Here is a 19,311-nt window from a genome sequence, read left to right on the forward strand (position 1 = left end):
AACTTGCAGCTGTGCATCAGTGCACATACTCTGGATTGTTTTTATAAACTGCCTATCAAAAGTTTGGGGTCTCATGATCTTAAAAAACATTTGATCTGAAGGCAGATGCTTAAATGTTTGAAATTAGTTTTGTAGACAAAAAAAATAATTGTGGCAACATTTTTTTTTTTACAAAACTAACCTTTTATTAAAAAAAAAAAAAAAAAGTTTTTGAAATGAACGATTGCACCAAATAATAAAGAAAATTAGCCATTAAGACTACCAGGAGTTGCAAGTTCAAATCCAGGGCATGCTGAGTGACTCCAGTCAGTCTTCCTAATCAACCAATTGGCCTGGTTGCTAGGGTGGGTAGAATCACATGGGTAACCTCCTCGTGGTGCTATAATGTGGTTCTCAATCTCGGTGGTGAGTTGTGCATGGATTCCGCGGAGAATAGCGTGAAGCCTCCACACACGCTACGTCTCTGCCAAGTGTGCCGCACAAGCCCTCAAAAGTGAAGCCAAAACGTCTCGATCACACCCCCGGGTGACTGGTCCTAGTATAGGTCATAAACCTCGCCTCTCCATGTTATTCAACGGGACGTGAGACCAAATAAACAATTAAATTACACTTCACATATCTTTTTTCCAAAGATAGTTTCTGTCATTTACTGTAGTTTCTATCATGTTGATGTAATTTCAAGTGTTTGTTTTCAAAATAAGTTTGTTTTTAGTTAGTTATTTGATGCTATAAAAACGGTGCTGTGACATCATGATTGACAGCTGTGATTGACAGGTTCTCTGAGCGAAGTAGTCACTTTTGGGATCTTCGGAGGACTGAGGAGATTGGAGCTTTAAATTTAATATCTAAATTTCTATAATTAATTATTTCACACCGAGAGTGAGGGCGGGGCCTTGATTTTGTGGCTTTACTTCCTGCGCAGTGCAGGTCTGGTCCCGAAATCGCAACTGTGCAGACTCAAGTCCCAAAGTGTCAGTGCCATATCGGGACACTGGCGGCTTCAGTTCTCACCAATGGAAAAGAGCGAAGGGGCGCCGTCCATCTTTTTTACAGTCTATGGTCTCTACGGTAACCTGCTCAACAAGCCATGTGATAAGATGCGTGGACTGATGGTCTCAGATGTGGAGGTAACTGAGATTTGTCCTCCACCGCCCGGATTGAGGCGAGTCACTATGCCACCACGAGTACTTGGAGCACATTGGGCATTCCAAATTGAGGAGAAAAGGGTTGAAAAAAAAATAGTAGCACGTATGTGCCAGCATAGATAGGAACTCCTATAATTATGTTTAAAAAGTATCCCAGGGTAATTCCTCAAGTTTGTTGAGAAAATGCCAAGAGTACATTTCTGCAAAGGGTGGCTACTTTGAAGATGCTAAAAAATAACATGTTTTTTTTTTTTTTAGTCTCAGCATAATTCCTATAGTTCCATTTCTGTTAATCCGTATGTGGAGGAAAAAAATAATAATTAAGAATAAGTGACCCTAAACTTTTGACTGGTAGTGTATGTGTTTTGTACAATGTCGAAGAAGTTCATGAGGTAGAGACAAAATTCAAAGATACTTTTAACATGGTTGCAATTTTGGTGAATTGAATTAAGTGTGTCCCATGTGCAGCTCATGATGAAGGTTGAACTCTGGAAATGACAGTCTTGTGACCTCGGCATGCTTCCTTTTGATTAAATTGAATGGGACATGCATGCATGCGTTGTTTAGGTTATTTAGACTACAGTCCCAGTTTCACTATGTGAAGCATGTCTCATTTGTCAGTCATCTGCAACACATAGATTAGCATTGTGTGTTGGTCTTAATGGTTTTACACACTTTTCAGAGAATGGCATCCACCATGAAACCCATAACATAACTGCCATTACCACATCATTGGACATTTTCAAATGTCATTTTATCTATTAGTGGTTTTGCCATTTCTAATAAGGTACACACCTTGTGTGGATGACTGTGAATAATAATGCATGTACCACTTTCCTTTCAGGTCTCAAGACCGCATTTGTTAGACAGCATTCTGAGACCGCTTTTGTGGCGACCCGCTGTGAGATGATACCCATTGAGTGGGTTTGCAGACGGATTGCCACTGGCTCCTTCCTCAAACGAAACCCTGGGGTCAAAGAGGGTTACCGTTTCTCTCCTCTAAAGATGGAGATGTTCTTTAAGGTGATGTTCTATCATTTAGAAATGACAGTTTAAAAAGTTTTAAACAATTGGTGGATTGAGAGATCTCATCTCTATAAGTATGCATGACACCATGCATTACCAAATATTTCCGGGTGACTTTTTGCATCATATTAGCGTGTCGAAGAAGTCTACTAACTAGCTTCTCAACAGCATGACGCACACAATGGGCACAACAACATGGAAAAATGTACAGCTTTGTGCATTTCTATTATCCTTTATGCGTTGATTTGGATGAATATCAGATTACGTCATCTGTTGTGTTTATAGTAATGTCCGAAGGCCAAAGACAACTCTATTTGCTCCTGGATTATATAACTATACAAGCTCTGCTTTGCTTCACTTGGTGCCTTCAATTATCCTTCTTAACTTCATGTAAAGCATAATAATAACTTAAGATTGTGCTGAGCTATTGTGAAAAAACAGATGATAAAAGAAAATACATGGTTTGTCTATATTTTCCTAGCAATCGCTAGTATTTATTATAGATTTATTCTTGAACAGTTCTGCAACTGTCACGTAACCTGTCCTTTGCTTTCAGTGGCATATTCAATAAATATTATGCTTTCTACCTTTTTTTTTTTTTTTTATGAATTGAAATCACACTAGATCAGCAAAAGAAACCGTTATAACCACATGTTGATAATTGAAAGTAAGATGTATGTAGTAGATAATTTGTTTACATTCTGCATTCATGGCGATAATGCTAACATTGGCCAAAGTATGCATCTGTTACGTTCTTTTTTTTTTTTTTTTTTTTTGTATTTTATGATGGAATTTGTGAAAATAGTTCATGTAATATCATGGAAGTTTGTTTTTAAAGAAAAACATTTGATGCTACTGAAAAGATGGGTGTTGGGTGATATGGGTGTTACTATGGCAGACAGATAAGATAATTAGTCAGTGAGCAAAATGCATCAGGGTTCCCACGCGACCTGGAAAACCTGGACTTTTTCAATATAGTTTTCCAGTCATGGAAAATTAGAAAAATACCTAAATGTCCTGGAAAATATTAAAAATATTAATAAAACCATTTGATAACCCTTTAAAATATATAAACCTATAACCCTTTACTAGCAAGGTTTCCGTTATAAGCACAAAAACATGGTACCGATCTGACTCGGAATGGAGTCAAATACACACATTTGTATAGTTTTTTCATTGCTGGGGGCTGCGCATTGTGAAACAAAATCAGCGGTTATGACTGATTACAGCGGCAGCCAGTCGTGGTGCAACCGAGGCAGATCTCTTGATTGGTTACAGCTACGACCAATAGCGTGCTTTGCTTCAGCGGCGCATGCAAAGTAAGAAGCGGTATTCGTGAAATTTCTCATTCATAAACAAAATGAATGGCCTGGTACATGTACCGACCGACTGAATGAAAGTGGCATGTTCGTTTACTTCAGCATCGGCATGTGAGTCTACCTTGTTCATCATTGAAGGAAAAGAACGGAAGAGCTATTCATGTGTAAAAGTGACTGATGTTTCTGCACGTTGAGGGGATGTCACATGACTTGTGCCATTGAAGCGACGTGTCAGCATAACCTCGTCTCCTATTTCACACCAGTGTTTTTCACACATGTTTTGCCTCATAAATGATGTCTTTGAGAGTACAAGGCTAAATTAAATATTTTAAAATGGTTAACATTTATGAAGAGATGTTGAACGTCTCATAATTGCCCTCTTCGTCCTTCCGATGTACCATCCCCTTTGAAATCAATGCTTCCCTCTCGAGAGGTCTCTCCTATTGCGTAAGTAGCTTACGCTATGGGAAAACTCCGTTTCTCGAAATATTGAAGTCTTTATGTAAAACGCATTGCAGCTGCACAGCAGACAGCAGTGAGCGAGGCAGCTCAGTCATTGGCTGTGCTGCGGCAACTTGCTCGAACCAATGACGGGGCGACTCTGAACGCGCGACCAATGGGCGCCTTCGAAGCCTTCTGCTACGCCATCTGGCGCGCATCACTATATCCTTTTACTGCAAGCGCTCGCCTCTGCGACGCTTTTTTGATTAAGTAAAAGAGCAATTTTCAAGGCGTTGTTGCAAATGCCTTCAGCCTGCGCCTTGTGCAGAGGCCCTCTTCCTGACGGGGATCGTCACATCATTTGCACTCGCTGCCTGGGACCGGACCACGCAGAAGCTGCTTTCATTCAGGGCGGATGCCCCGAATGTGACTCCCTGGGCCTCGCCGAGCTGCGCGCTCGTTTTGCCGCTTTTGCCGCAAACGAGCCTGCTTCCACCGTGCTGCCGCCCCCTCCGTTCGAGCCGCGCAAGAAAAAGCGTCGCTCGCAGAGGCTGCCAGAGCACGTAGACTTCAGTGACGTCACGCCGGCCCAGTCCCCGCGTGCTTCACCGTTACCAGAGATCTCCCCGCCGCCAGTCCATTTCACGAAGGCGGACCAGCACCCCTCCAACAGAGCGGTGGGTCTCGTCTCGTTCGGCGCGTCAGGGGACGACGATGAAAAAGATGACAGCCTCTCTATTGACGCTGCATCCGACGACTGGCCGGGCTCGGCTTTTGACCCCGTGCCATCGACATCAGCGGACACGAACACGGGCACCAGCATGGACTCTGAGATCGTCCGCATCCTGTCCAAGGCCGTGGAAGACCTCAGGCTCGACTGGTCTTCTCCGGAAGAACCCGCCCGCAGCCAGCTGGACGAGTGGTTCTTGCAGGGGCGCCGGCAGGCCCCTCGACAGAGACCCTCTCCTTTCTTCCCCGAAGTTCACGACGAACTCACAAAGTCGTGGAAAGCCCCGCACTCTGCTCTCCTGAAGCCTTCTTTTTCTTCCTCGCTCTCCTCAGTGGACGGCGCGAGAGAAAGAGGCTACGAGGGAACTCCGCCCCTCGAGGAGGCTGTGTTCAACCATCTGTGCCCACCCTCCACCGCTGGATGGAAAGCCAAAGCTTCTCATCCCTCGAAGCCCTGCAGATCCACCTCAGCTCTCGCCGGTCGCGCATACGCCGCCGCCGGCCAAGCTGCGTCAGCACTTCATTCAATGGTGGTTTTACAAGTTTATCAGGCCAAACTTCTCCGCACCATGGACGAGTCTGGACCTGAACCTGAGGCTTTCAAGGACCTGCGCAGCGCCACTGACGTAGCCCTGCGAGCCACGAAGGCCACCGCCCAATCCATCGGCCGGGCCATGGCTAACTTGACTGTCCTTGAGCGCCATTTGTGGCTGACGCTAACGGAGATGAAGGACGCGGATAAGGCGCCATTCCTTGATGCGCCTATTGCTCCAAGCGGCCTGTTCGGACCGGCGGTAAAAGAATTCGCTGAACGCTTTACTGAGGCCCGGAATGATTCGCAGGCTATGCGTCACTTCCTGCCCAAGCGCTCCAGCTCATCTCACCAGAGACCGCAGCGAGCCAGGGCGGCGCCTCCCGTCTCCCAGCCAAAGAGCAGACCTGAAACGGACGCTCGACGCCGCTCGCATTCCGCTGGCCGAAGAAAGCCGCCTGAGCAACGAGGCCCTCGGCCCAAGATCGTGCTGAACCCGGAGCCTCGTAAGTCTTCCTAGCAATAGGAAGAAAAAGAGCGAGTACGTGTCTCGCAAAGGCCGGACCACTCTCTCTAAAACATGTGAAACATTACCCAGTCCCCTTACAGGCGGCTGGAAATGTCTGTACAGCAGTCAATGGGCCAGTCACAGAACTCGCTCACCTGCAATCAAACGGCGTTTTAACGGCAACACACAGAAATCACGAAAAGAGTCATTTTCTGCCTGTGTCACTAAGGGTTCACATGTCCACACTAAAGTGCGCATTCCCACATATCAATGCTGTCCAAACAGTGCCAAATACTTCCCCAGCTCAAGCTGGACGTCCCATAAATGTAGATCGTGTGCCTATTGTCATGTATGCACCACTACACACAAGCACTGTTCCCACAGTTATAAACACTTCCCCAGTAAAAGCGGGAAATACTATAAATGTAGTGCGCGTGCCTGCTGTCCTGCACACAAACACTGTATGCATAGCCAAAAAACCCCCGCCGCGAGCGGAAGACTTTATGAAAGTGGTGCGCGTGCCTACTACAGTATATGCACCCCCACCCATAAGCGCTGCCCATACAGTTTCAAACACCTCTCTGTCTCATGCCGCAAGCATCACAGATGCGATGCACGAGCCAAGAGACTCCCCGCTAAGAGCGGGAAGCTTTATGAATGTGGCGCGCGTGCCTATTACGATGTATGCACCCCCACCCGAAAACTCTGTCCATACAGTTTCAAGCATTTCTCCGACTCATGCTGCAAGCATTTCAGAGATAGCGCGCGTGCCTGTATTCTCACACGCACCCCTGCACTCGGCACTCAACATGGCTGCTCAGCGCGCACCTGCGCCTCTGAGAGCTGTAAACTCAGTGTTAGCACAAGGCAATTTGCCGGTGGGGCCCATACGTCACTGCGACATGCCCCCAGCTGGCATTCAGCCCATATCTGTGCGAGCAAAAGCCTGGGAAAAAATCCCCAACATGCCGAAATGGGTTTTGAACATAATAAAACACGGTTACTCACTTCAATTCGCTCGCAGACCACCCCGCTTTTCAGCGGTGGTCGAGACGAAAGTGAGGAAAGATGTGTCACATGTTCTACGCACCAAGGTGCTCAAACTGATAGAGAAGGGCGCTATAGAAACTGTTCCTCCCTCTGAGCGAGGCGGGTTTTTACAGTCGCTATTTTCTCGTCCCGAAAAAGGACGGTGGCCTCCGCCCCATCCTAGATCTCAGACATCTGAACAAAGCTTTAATGATTCGCTCGTTCAGAATGTTAACAACCAAACATATCCTCGCGCAAGTTCGCCCCGGGGATTGGTTTCTATCAGTGGATTTGAAAGACGCTTACTTTCACATTCGGATAGCGCCTCATCACAGGCCTTTTCTGAGATTCGCTTTCGAGGGACAGTCATACCAGTACACAGTACTACCATTCGGCCTATCATTGGCCCCCCTGTACATTCACGAAATGTTTGGACGTGGCACTTTCCCCCCTGAGACAGCGGGGAGTGCAAATACTGAATTACCTCGACGATTGGCTAATCATAGCACAATCAGAGGGTCAGTTAACAACGCACAGATCTTGGATTATCAGCCATCTAGAATGCCTGGGTCTGAGAATCAATTTTGCAAAGAGCGTGCTATCCCCCAGCCAGAATATCTCTCTTCTGAGAATAGTGCTAGACTCAGTGCAGATGACAGCGCGCCTCTTATCAGAGCGTGCGCTCTCTATTCGACGCCTTGCAACATCATTCAGAACGAGCGCGCGTGCCCCCGTCAAACGATTTCAAAGAATGCTCGGTCTCATGGCCTCGGCATCAGCTGTACTCCAGCTAGGATTGTTGCACATGCGTCCTCTCCAGCGCTGGCTCAAGAGCCGTGTCCCCACTCACGCGTGGCGCTCGGGCCACTTTTTGATCAGAGCGAATCACGGCTGTATAAAAGCCCTGACGCCCTGGAAAGCAGTCAACTGGTATCAAACCGGCGTGAGTCTGGGCGTGAATACGCAGAGAAAAATGATCACGACAGATGCCTCCAAAATAGGATGGGGGGCCATTTACGAGGGCAGGCCTGTCTCCGGCTTTTGGTCAAACCCGGAAAAGCGCCTACATATAAACTGTCTGGAAATGAAAGCGGTCGCCTTGGCTCTCAGAGCCCTGCTTCCGTACCTGAAAAACGAACACGTCCTGGTCCGAACGGACAACATGACAGTAGTTTCGTATATAAATTGCCAGGGTGGACTCAGGTCGAGCACCCTGCACTCTATGGCCAGGGAGCTCATCTTATGGTCACAGCACCACCTGCGCTCGCTGAGAGCAGCGCATGTGCCAGGCGCCCTGAACCAGGGAGCGGACATGCTGTCCAGAGACAAGGTTCTCCCAGGAGAATGGTCTCTCCACCCCCTGACGGTTCAGTGGTTATGGCAAACCTTTGGCGAGGCAGAGGTCGACCTCTTCGCCTCCAGGGAAAATGCTCACTGCCCCCTTTTCTTCTCAAAGAGCACGGACGCGCTCGCCCAAATCTGGCCGAGCCGCCCCTTGTATGCTTTTCCCCTGATCGCGATGCTACCTCAGGACATCAGTCGGATCAGGGAAGTGAAATGTGCAGTGCTCCTGGTAGCCCCACTCTGGAAAAACCAGACGTGGTTTCCAGAACTGATGCAGATGGTGCAATCTGCCCCATGGCCGATTCTGTTGAGGCTAGACCTCCTCAGGCAGGCCAACGGGATGATTCTTCATCCCCACCCCGATCTGTGGGCCCTCCATGCATGGCCCCTCAACGGGTTCCAAAGAACCTCCCCAGTGGAGTTTTGAGAACCATCACTGAGGCGCGAGCGCCCTCGACGAGGCGCTTATATGCCCAAAAGTGGAAAGTGTTCAGTGACTGGTGTGATACCAAGAGCTTGAACCCCAAATCGTGCGAGATACCAAGTGTACTCGCCTTCTTGCAAGAGCTGCTGGAGGCTGGCCGCACACCCTCCACGCTCAAAGTCTATGTGGCTGCCATAGTGGCGTCACACAATCCTGACAAGGGACGCTCATTAGGGAAAAACGACCTAATCATTCGTTTCCTAAGAGGCGCTAGGAGGATGAACCCTCCTCGCCCCCCCTCGGTGCCGATCTGGGACCTGGCCACGGTCCTGGACGCACTCAAGAGTGCCCTGTTCGAAACTCTCCGAACCGTGCACCTTAAACAGCTCTCGCTCAAAACTGCGCTCTTGCTGGCGCTCGCCTCAGTCAAGAGAGTGGGCGACCTGCACACGCTGTCATCAAGCGCTGCTTGCCTGGAATTTGGACCTAACGACTGCAGAGTTGTCCTTAGGCCAAAGCACGGGTATATTCCTAAAGTGCTCTCTACACCCTTCAGAGTACAGGTTATGTTTCTGGCAGCGCTATCGTCTCCAGCAGACGAAAGCGACGCTAATTTACTCTGCCCGGTCAGGGCGCTCAGAGTATATTTGGAACGTTCTGCCCCGTTCAGACAGACGGAACAATTATTCGTATGCTTTGGCGGCCGCACTAAAGGTCTCGCAGTTTCAAAGCAAAGAATATCGCGCTGGATAGTGGATGCTATAGCGCTGGCTTATGAAGCCAAGGGCCTTCAATGCCCCTTAGGCGTCAGAGCTCACTCTACGAGGAGCATGGCCTCCTCGTGGGCGTGGTCGAGTGGGATACCCATTGAAGATATTTGTGCGGCGGCATGCTGGGCCTCGCCTTCGACATTTATCAGGTTTTATAACCTACAGGTCCCCTCATTGCATTCCAACATTCTATCAGCCTGACTATAGAATGGACTAGGGTATGTATATGCTGAGCATTATCTCCTCCCTTATAAGGTCCGTCTCTGACCGACTTAGAGGATTTTTCATGCATATCAGTACATAGAAAAATCAGTACATAAGATATGTGCTTGTGGTTTTACAACGAGCGCCCCACCATGGACCACCTTGGGGCAAAAGCGCCCTGTATTACTCCATTATATAGCTCGCCGTTGGCCGGCTTGTTGAATAATCACTTTGCTTTTAAGGCTCAGGCATCTGCCTCTGGCTTTATAGAGCGAAGTCAGCACGCACGGCGTTTTGCATGGTGTTCCCATAGCGTAAGCTACTTACGCAATAGGAGAGACTTCTCGAGAGGGAACGACTCGGTTACTAACGTAACCTCGGTTCCCTGAGAGGAGGGAACGAGTATTGCGTAAGCTGCTGTGCTTGTGCTTGGTCAGTTCGCTTCAGTCGATTGAACCTAAAGAACTCTCATGACGGGGCGCCTAATATATAGCCCTAAGCCACGCCCATCTTGGCGGGCTCTGAGCGCGCGAGTGCGAAGCGCGCACCCATTGGTCGCGCGTTCAGAGTCGTTGGTTCGAGCAAGTTGCCGCAGCACAACCAATGACCGAGCTGCCTCGCTCATTGCTGTCTGCTGTGCAGCTGCAATGCGTTTTACATAAAGACTTCAATATTCCTCGAGAAACTGAGTTTTCCCATAGCGTAAGCTACTTACGCAATACTCGTTCCCTCCTCTCAGGGAACCGAGGTTACGTTAGTAACCGAGTCGGTTCGCAGCATAAACTCTAGTCGGTGTGTAGGCCCCCTAATGTGGAGAACAAGCGGCGCTTGACGCTGGCGTTTAGCGGAGCTTTGACGCCTCGACTCAACTCATGTGAAATGCACTTTACAATGACGAAGTGACATCATTGAAACTCAAAAATATTGTTATTATGCTATTATTGTTGTCTTATAAAAGTCATGTTCAGCAGTTTAAATACTGTAGGAAAATGATTCAGTACATCTGCTTTGTTTTTATAATGCTTAAACATTCTACTGAAGTCAGTAGATTTGACTTGCAAATTTTAATAATGTAGAAGGTAAGGACTTTATTGATACTCATTATTATTATTATTAGACTTGTCTTTTTGGATGAAAAGTCCTGCTCGGTCGTTCACAAAATGAGTGGAAATCATAGATCTGCTTTGTTCTTATAATGCTTAAACACTGTAAAGTCTCTTGGAAGATTTCGGTCCTGAAAATTTCAAATGATTCAATGACTTGCTCATAGCACATTAGACTTTAATTTGTTGCCACCTAGTGGCATCTCAAGATTCTCACTAAACTGCTATGTAACACCATTTTTGTTCCTTGGTAGTAAGGGTTATTTCCTAATTGCTTATGCCTAAAAAAATATAGAAAATGGCTATTATTAACTACAAACTTTGCCTTTGTGACCAGGACAGTGATATTTAGAAATGTACCTATTTCCAATGAGAAAACAGGTGAATATGTGTCTTTACATTCACTTAAAGTCAGAAAAATACAATGCCATTGAGCATACTGCTTATCTGGATGTGAGAAACTTCTGTCAAAAACATTCAGAATCAGCTAAATAAAAGCTCGATTAAAATGGACATGCGCATTTGCTTCAATATTACACTTGTTGGGTGAATGAAATATCCTGGAAAATTGTAACTTGAAAAGAGTGGGAACTCTGTACATGCAAAAGAATAATAATTAGATGCACATAAATGTGTCACATATATCAATGGCTTACAGACTGCTGAACCGTCCAAAAATGAACTTTCTAGTGTTTGCCATGATATTTTTGCATGTTTTGTTGTTGCTATCCTTCTCTGCTTTGTATTGCGTTTGAATTAAATCGGGTTAAATGCACGTCACACAGCACTTCTGTTTCTCGTAGCATGCGCATAACGCAGAGGCCAGTTGCAGATTAATGTGTATACATGCTGGACGAAGCCGAGCTACATTTGCATTATGTTGGTCTGTTAGTTTGATTCTGCAAAAAAAATTCTTTTTTCAGTTGGACTAAAGCATCACATGACATTTTAAAAATAATAATTATTGCTTTAGTCCAATTGAAATCTGCCTTTAAAGTGCATTTACGCACTCAATAATGGTCAGACAGAATTGGTTACTTATAAGATTTTGTCACACCCAGTAAGATTGTCAACCTCTATCCATTGTCATACTGATTTATTTATTTTTGTTCTCTTCTCAGGATGATGCCAATAATGATCCACAGTGGTCAGAGGAGCAGTTGTTGACAGCTGGTTTTGAGTTGGCAGGCCTGACCATTGGACGCTGTGAGGTGGACATCATGAGCAAAAGCACAGTTGCCATTTTTGAAGTCCTAGAGAAGGCTTGGGCCACACAGGACTGCACTCTGGTGGATATGAAAGTAAGGAACTAGAGAGCCATGGAACTATTTTACAATGTTACAATTTGTTTAGGTAGTGTGGTTTTTTTTTTATTTATTTTTTTTATTTCCCCCCAGTTTTAATTATTTAGTTATTTCTGTATTATGTCTAATAGTGCTTTTAATGCCTCTAATTACTGGGTGTTCTAGTCATTGTTATAGGGTTTAATATAAATTATTTTTCATTTTAGATTGAATTTGGTGTGAATGTGACCACTAAAGAGATTGTGCTGGCTGATGTGATTGACAATGACTCTTGGAGACTTTGGCCAGCTGGGGATCGCAGCCAGCAGAAAGACAAGCAGGTGAAAACCCAAACACTGCAATTCATTTAAAAGACTATTCATGTCACTCCTTTTATTACAGGAGTAAAATTAGCAGTCTATTAGCAGAGTTAATGATTTTATTGCAATGAAGCAGATGTTCTTCTGCATGGCCTACATATTGGAGTATGGTCTTTATCAGTTTAATGAGTGTAAGTGTCAGGTAAATACTGTTATTTAAGACTGCGCTGTCTTTGTAGGTGTACCGTGACCTGAAAGAAGTCACTCCTGAGGCCATGCAGGTGGTGAAGAGGAACTTTGAGTGGGTTGCTGAGCGAGTCAAGGTACTTTAGCATAGTTTATTGGTAACAATTTACAATAAGGTGCCATTTGTTAACATGAATAAATCCATTAGTTAGCATGAATAAACAATTAATGTTGTAACAAATATATTGTTAATCTTTGTTAATGTTCGTTAATAAAAAATACAATTGTTAATTGTTCGTTCAAGTTTGTTCATGGTGCATTAGTTAATGTTAACTTGTACAACTTTTTATTTAAAAAATGTATTAGGATGTATTGAAATTAACATTAACTAAGATTAATATATGCTTAAGAATTGTCAATTGTTAGTTTGTTAACTAATGTTAACAAATGGAACCTTATTGTAAAGTGTATTTAAAAGATAATTATACACACCTTTAGTTATAATAAGTGACATTTCCTACACTTATATTCCTATTACATTTTAGTGTGTGTGTGTATGTGTGTGTGTGTATATATATATATATATATATATATATATATATATATATATATATATATATATATATATATATATATATATATATATATATACACACACACACCACACCCTCATCGTCCTATGGTTCTACATTAACATATAGCTCTTTGACAGTGACTTTGGAATATTTTCACCCAAATCAGTTGTGTCTTTCACCTCTGTTAGCCCCATGAGGACCCCTCTAACCTTGACATGCCTTTCCTACAAAAACACATTCTTTCATAACTAAATTAATATCAGTCTGACTGAGCCCAACAACCTTTCCTGGCTCTTAATTTCCATTGAATCCATTGTTTTTGAGGAAGTGTTTTCTCACTGTATATCACTGTCCTTAGTGGTCTTTATTGTAACAGTTAAATTCCCCTGGGGTCCACTGAGAAGAGATTGCTTATCAAGGGCAAAATAAATAAATTAAATGTTTCATTGACTGATGGGAATGTGTTTGTGCATATGTAGCTGCTCTTGGAGTCCCAGGCGAAAGGAAGGGTTGTAGTTCTAATGGGTTCTACCTCAGACGTGGCTCATTGTGAGAAGATCCGTAAAGCTTGTGCCTCCTATGGAATTGCCTGCCACCTTAGAGTCACCTCAGCCCATAAAGGCCCTGATGAGACCCTTCGTATCAAAGCTGAATATGAGGGTATGACAGATTACCTTATTCTTATACACTCTTGCTCTTGTGTATTTTAAAATAGTTTACATATGTAAGAACAACACAACCATGTCCTTCTCACAGACTGTAGCCATATTATGTAATATGCATTTAAAAACATCAGAAATTACTGTTCCTTTTTTATATTTTTTTTGTTTCAAATACTGAACTCCAAAATACTTTTTTCAATCAGAACCCTTTCTTTTTATGAAGTAGATGTATATCTCTTTGTTTTTATAGTATAACCTAGTAGCTTATTAAAATAATATATAATTATCTTCTCTCTTTTTAGGCGATGGAGTACCCACCATCTTTGTTGCAGTTGCAGGGAGAAGTAATGGCTTGGGTCCTGTGATGTCAGGGAACACGGCCTACCCTGTTATTAATTGTCCCCCTATTACCCCTGACTGGGGTGCTCAGGATATTTGGTCCTCTCTTCGCATGCCAAGTGGTACATCTTGATTTAAATGTCTTTATTTGTGTATGTTATGTGCTATAAGCTGCAGTGTTTTTTTTTGTGTGTGTGTATTTGTGTCCAGTTATATGCATTTAAAATTACTTGATACACACTTCATTGGACATACGTACAGTACAACTGTATCCCATGCCAAACAATCTCTAATTCTTATCCTTCCTTTAACCCTTTCAGGTCTGGGCTGCTCCACAGTTCTGTCTCCTGATGCTGCTGCCCAGTTTGCAGCCCAGATTTTGGGTCTAAATGACCACATGGTTTGGGCCAGACTTCGGGCCTCCATGCTGAACACCTGGATCTCTCTGAAACAGGCTGACAAGAAACTACAAGAGTGCTGCCTGTAAAGGGCCGGCATTTTCATTTCCATAACTCGCTATGCACATTTAGTTCATATATTTTGTCTACACACCTGTCACTACCTTAGAAAAAGCCTATGTGAAATGCTGACTTCGCAATAATAATAGAATAATTCCATTTCATTAATAAACATTCCTCAAAATATATATTTGTCTTGATGCTTTGGGAGACTTGTATGCAACATTTATGCATTATTTTTGTTCATTTGGAGTGTGTATTTCCGCCTGGTCTCGAACCGGACACCTGCCCTTACTTTCGAAGGATCTCATGCTGGGAGTCGTATGTGATAACCGCTACACTACTTTTTTTGTATTTTTTTTTTTTTACTTACTACCAGTCCGCGCCATCTAGTTTTCAGCGTAATAGGTTTTCTTTCATTTGTGTCATTTAATTTAAAGGTGCAGCATTTAAGATTTAAAATCCCTTGTTATTAATGACACTTGTGGCCATTAAGTGAACTGCAGCAGCTACCTGTTGCTCGCGCTTGGGCACACTTCATAGCGAGAGCGAGCATCGACAAAAACAATGACGTAACGTACAAAGAGACTGAACATGATCCACCGGCATCACGCTTACAGATGAGGTAACATACTTAAAATTACACAGTTACACATATTGTTGTACTGCAAACTTTGAGAATGTATATTATATTTGAATCTCCAATGCTGGAACAATGCTTAAAGTGTGGATATAGGTCTGACTAAGCGAGTCTGTAGTTTGAAGTAATCACTTTTCTTTGCATGATACATAGGCTATCTTATAAATGCAGTCAATGTCAGCGTTAGCTAGCTAACCAGCTTTATCAATAGCTGTTAGCTTAATTTGGTGGATGATGACAGTAGCAGTTTATAAAATAGACTGTACATTATAAATATGTTGAGACAATTCAGTATTTATGTAATTCCATCACAACTGACGTTTTGATAAGTCGATGTGCTATTGTTTTATAATAATAGACTGTATATATTTTGTGTTTAACCAAATTACGTTACACTAATGAATGGGTCTTTTTGCATCATCTTGAACACTGTTTAGCATTAATTTCATGTGAATTTTTAGTTTAGCTAAAATCCACACAGATCAATCCTTATGGCACAATATTTCACATGCTTTGGAGTTATGTAAGGTTTCCTGTCCAATAAGAAGAACGCCAATTTAGGGTCTGTTTTGATTCCCAAAACCGAACGAAGGTCCCTCCAGGAATCAAATGTCCTGACAATGTTATATATATATATATATATATAAAATATATATTTTAGATCAGTGGTTCAAACCAGAAATCAGAATCTAAGGCATTATTCCAAATTTGGCTCTACAAACTACAAGACTCAAGTATTTGAACCTCTAAGTGAGATATAAGTATATGATGTGAACAACATTATAAACAGACATTGCCAAGCAAACAAGGCAGACAGTTGTTGGAAAAAACCTTTGTGGTTTTCAACTTCCCTTCACACAGATGGCACAAAAAAAAACTTTTTTTTAAAATTATCATTTTGTTTACTACCAGTGAAGGGATTTGTTATCAGTAATAAATTGTGAAACACCAAACCCACTCAAAGCAATATTGAACCCATTTAAAAGCATCAACAATATATGAAACCTTAGAAATGAAGTACATTTAAAGAACTGAATTAAATGTAAACCAATCAGTCAATTTATCAGTTGAAATGTACATTTTGAAAACTCAAAGGAAAATACGTAATGCCAGTGCAGTGCATCAAATTTAAGGCTTTTAATGCCAAACTCTTAATTTTTGCTAAACCAATTTAATGTCTATTAAGACATTTGTATGGCCTTTTTATAACAAACAAAACAATACACTTTAATGTTGCCTAAACACTGGCCAGTAACACTGAACATACTCCTTTCATTCTGGCCTGCACATTTTTCAGTGACTATCTGGCTAATGTCAGTCATCTCAGTCACCAATCTCTTTTTCATTGACAGCATGGCCAATGCATTCAGCCTCTCCTGGGTCATGTTGATTTGCTGAAAAGTCTTTTCAAGGTTTAGAAGCACCTCTCAGCTTCCGTTGTGATCATGGGTGTGATGATGAGGATCTTTAGGAGAGTGATAGTCTCTGAAAAGGCTTCTTCAAGATTGTTCACAGAATTTTGGGATGTTTTTTTTTAGGACAAGCTTATACACATTTTGGAACCAAATGTTATGAGAAAATATTTCTATTCCCCATCTTCACACATATAAAGTGTAGTGTAACCAGAATAATAAAAAATACCTTGGCTGAAGAACAGATGAAGCTAACAATGCTACATCAAAAACAAATTAAATTGTACATTTCTTCTCACGTTTGTCTTTGATGATTTTAAAATATTAATATTATTTAAATCTTTTAGCAAAGAATAGATCCTGAAGTTAAAGACTTCTAGTTAAAGACTTGTATATGTATGTATATATATATATATATATATATGTATGTATATATATATACAGTGAAGAAAATAAGTATTTGAACACCCTGCTATTTTGCAAGTTCTCCCACTTAGAAATCATGGAGGGGTCTGAAATTGTCATCGTAGGTGCATGTCCACTGTGAGAGAAATCACAATGTATGATTTTTTAACTATTTATTTGTATGATACAGCTGCAAATAAGTATTTGAACACCTGAGAAAATCAATGTTAATATTTGGTACAGTAGCCTTTGTTTGCAATTACAGAGGTCAAACATTTCCTGTAGTTTTTCACCAGGTTTGCACACACTGCAGGAGGGATTTTGGCCCACTCCTCCACACAGATCTTCTCTAGATCAGTCAGGTTTCTGGGCTGTCGCTGAGAAACACGGAGTTTGAGCTCCCTCCAAAGATTCTCTACTGGGTTTAGGTCTAGAGACTGGCTAGGCCACGCCAGAACCTTGATATGCTTCTTACAGAGCCACTCCTTGGTTATCCTGGCTGTGTGCTTCGGGTCATTGTCATGTTGGAAGACCCAGCCTCGACCCATCTTCAATGCTCTAACTGAGGGAAGGAGGTTGTTCCCCAAAATCTCGCAATACATGGCCCCGGTCATCCTCTCCTTAATACAGTGCAGTCAGCCCTGTCCCATGTGCAGAAAAACACCCCCAAAGCATGATGCTACCACCCCCATGCTTCACAGTAGGGATGGTGTTCTTGGGATGGTACTCATCATTCTTCTTCCTCCAAACACGGTTAGTGGAATTATGACCAAAAGTTCTATTTTGGTCTCATCTGACCACATGACTTTCTCCCATGACTCCTCTGGATCATCCAAATGGTCATTGGCAAACTTAAGACGGGCCTTGACATGTGCTGGTTTAAGCAGGGGAACCTTCCGTGCCATGCATGATTTCAAACCATGACGTCTTAGTGTATTACCAACAGTAACCTTGGAAACGGTGGTCCCAGCTCTTTTCAGGTCATTGACCAGCTCCTCCCGTGTAGTTCTGGGCTGATTTCTCACCTTTCTTAGGATCATTGAGACCCCACGAGGTGAGATCTTGCATGGAGCCCCAGTCCGAGGGAGATTGACAGTCATGTTTAGCTTCTTCCATTTTCTAATGATTGCTCCAACAGTGGACCTTTTTTCACCAAGCTGCTTGGCAATTTCCCGTAGCCCTTTCCAGCCTTGTGGAGGTGTACAATTTTGTCTCTAGTGTCTTTGGACAGCTCTTTGGTCTTGGCCATGTTAGTAGTTGGATTCTTACTGATTGTATGGGGTGGACAGGTGTCTTTATGCAGCTAACGACCTCAAACAGGTGCATCTAATTTAGGATAATAAATGGAGTGGAGCTGGACATTTTAAAGGCAGACTAACAGGTCTTTGAGGGTCAGAATTCTAGCTGATAGACAGGTGTTCAAATACTTATTTGCAGCTGTATCATGCAAATAAATAGTTAAAAAATCATACATTGTGATTTCTGGATTTTTTTTTTTAGATTATGTCTCTCACAGTGGACATGCACCTACGATGACAATTTCAGACCCCTCCGTGATTTCCAAGTGGGAGAACTTGCAAAATAGCAGGGTGTTCAAATACTTATTTTCCTCACTGTATATATATATATATATATATATATATATATATATATATATATACACTCACCTAAAGGATTATTAGGAACACCTGTTCAATTTCTCATTAATGCAATTATCTAATCAACCAATCACATGGCAGTTGCTTCAATGCATTTAGGGGTGTGGTCCTGGTCAAGACAATCTCCTGAACTCCAAACTGAATGTCAGAATGGGAAAGAAAGGTGATTTAAGCAATTTTGAGCGTGGCATGGTTGTTGGTGCCAGACGGGCCGGTCGTCGTTGTTCCTAGAATAGTCGGCACGGACTTATCTTTGAGCAACAGTTTTCTGGCAAAGCCAGCATCATATTGAGATTTGTTCTCAAAACAGTCATCCTTAAAATGTACAGAACAAACACTTAAGTTAACACTGCCGTGACTGGGACGTCCGCAAAAAATAAACTGCATCCATTTTTCCCTGACGTCTGGATCTTTCGGCAGCTTCTTCAGAGGTTTTGTTTGACCACAGCCAGGAACAGCACATCTGTGTGGCATCGTAATTTTCCTGTGCACAAGTAGTCTCTGTCAGAGCTCGCTGTCCATCGACTGAACACTTGTGAGGCGCACGGCGATACGAAATGAGCGTAGTTGTCTTGCGCTTAAAGCGTAGTTATCTTGTGCTGGAGGCGGTCATATGCAAACGCTTGCATAACGCTGCTCAGTTACTGGGATTTTCACGCACAACCATTTCTAGGGTTTACAAAGAATGGTGTGAAAAGGGAAAAACATCCAGTATGCGGCAGTCCTGTGGGCGAAAATGCCTTGTTGATGCTAGATGTCAGAGGAGAATGGGCCGACTGATTCAAACTGATAGAAGAGC

At 43.1% G+C, this 19,311-nt stretch overlaps 1 protein-coding gene across 1 annotated transcript in view; it reads left to right on the forward strand.

Annotated features, from left to right (window-relative positions):
- paics (phosphoribosylaminoimidazole carboxylase, phosphoribosylaminoimidazole succinocarboxamide synthetase) overlaps positions 1 to 14,583 on the forward strand; it is a 21,885-nt gene extending 7,302 nt beyond the window's left edge. The window contains exons 9-15 of the mRNA XM_052095339.1: positions 1,990 to 2,168; positions 11,696 to 11,875; positions 12,085 to 12,198; positions 12,417 to 12,500; positions 13,418 to 13,598; positions 13,903 to 14,061; positions 14,260 to 14,583. Of these exons, the coding sequence (XP_051951299.1) occupies positions 1,990 to 2,168; positions 11,696 to 11,875; positions 12,085 to 12,198; positions 12,417 to 12,500; positions 13,418 to 13,598; positions 13,903 to 14,061; positions 14,260 to 14,426 (1,064 nt within the window). The 3' untranslated portion in view covers positions 14,427 to 14,583. The remainder of the gene's footprint in view (positions 1 to 1,989; positions 2,169 to 11,695; positions 11,876 to 12,084; positions 12,199 to 12,416; positions 12,501 to 13,417; positions 13,599 to 13,902; positions 14,062 to 14,259) is intronic.
- The last annotated feature ends 4,728 nt before the right edge of the window (positions 14,584 to 19,311 follow it).

The sequence above is a fragment of the Xyrauchen texanus genome, chromosome 28 (assembly GCF_025860055.1).
Source record: "Xyrauchen texanus isolate HMW12.3.18 chromosome 28, RBS_HiC_50CHRs, whole genome shotgun sequence".
In the NCBI taxonomy this organism is placed as follows: domain Eukaryota; kingdom Metazoa; phylum Chordata; class Actinopteri; order Cypriniformes; family Catostomidae; genus Xyrauchen; species Xyrauchen texanus.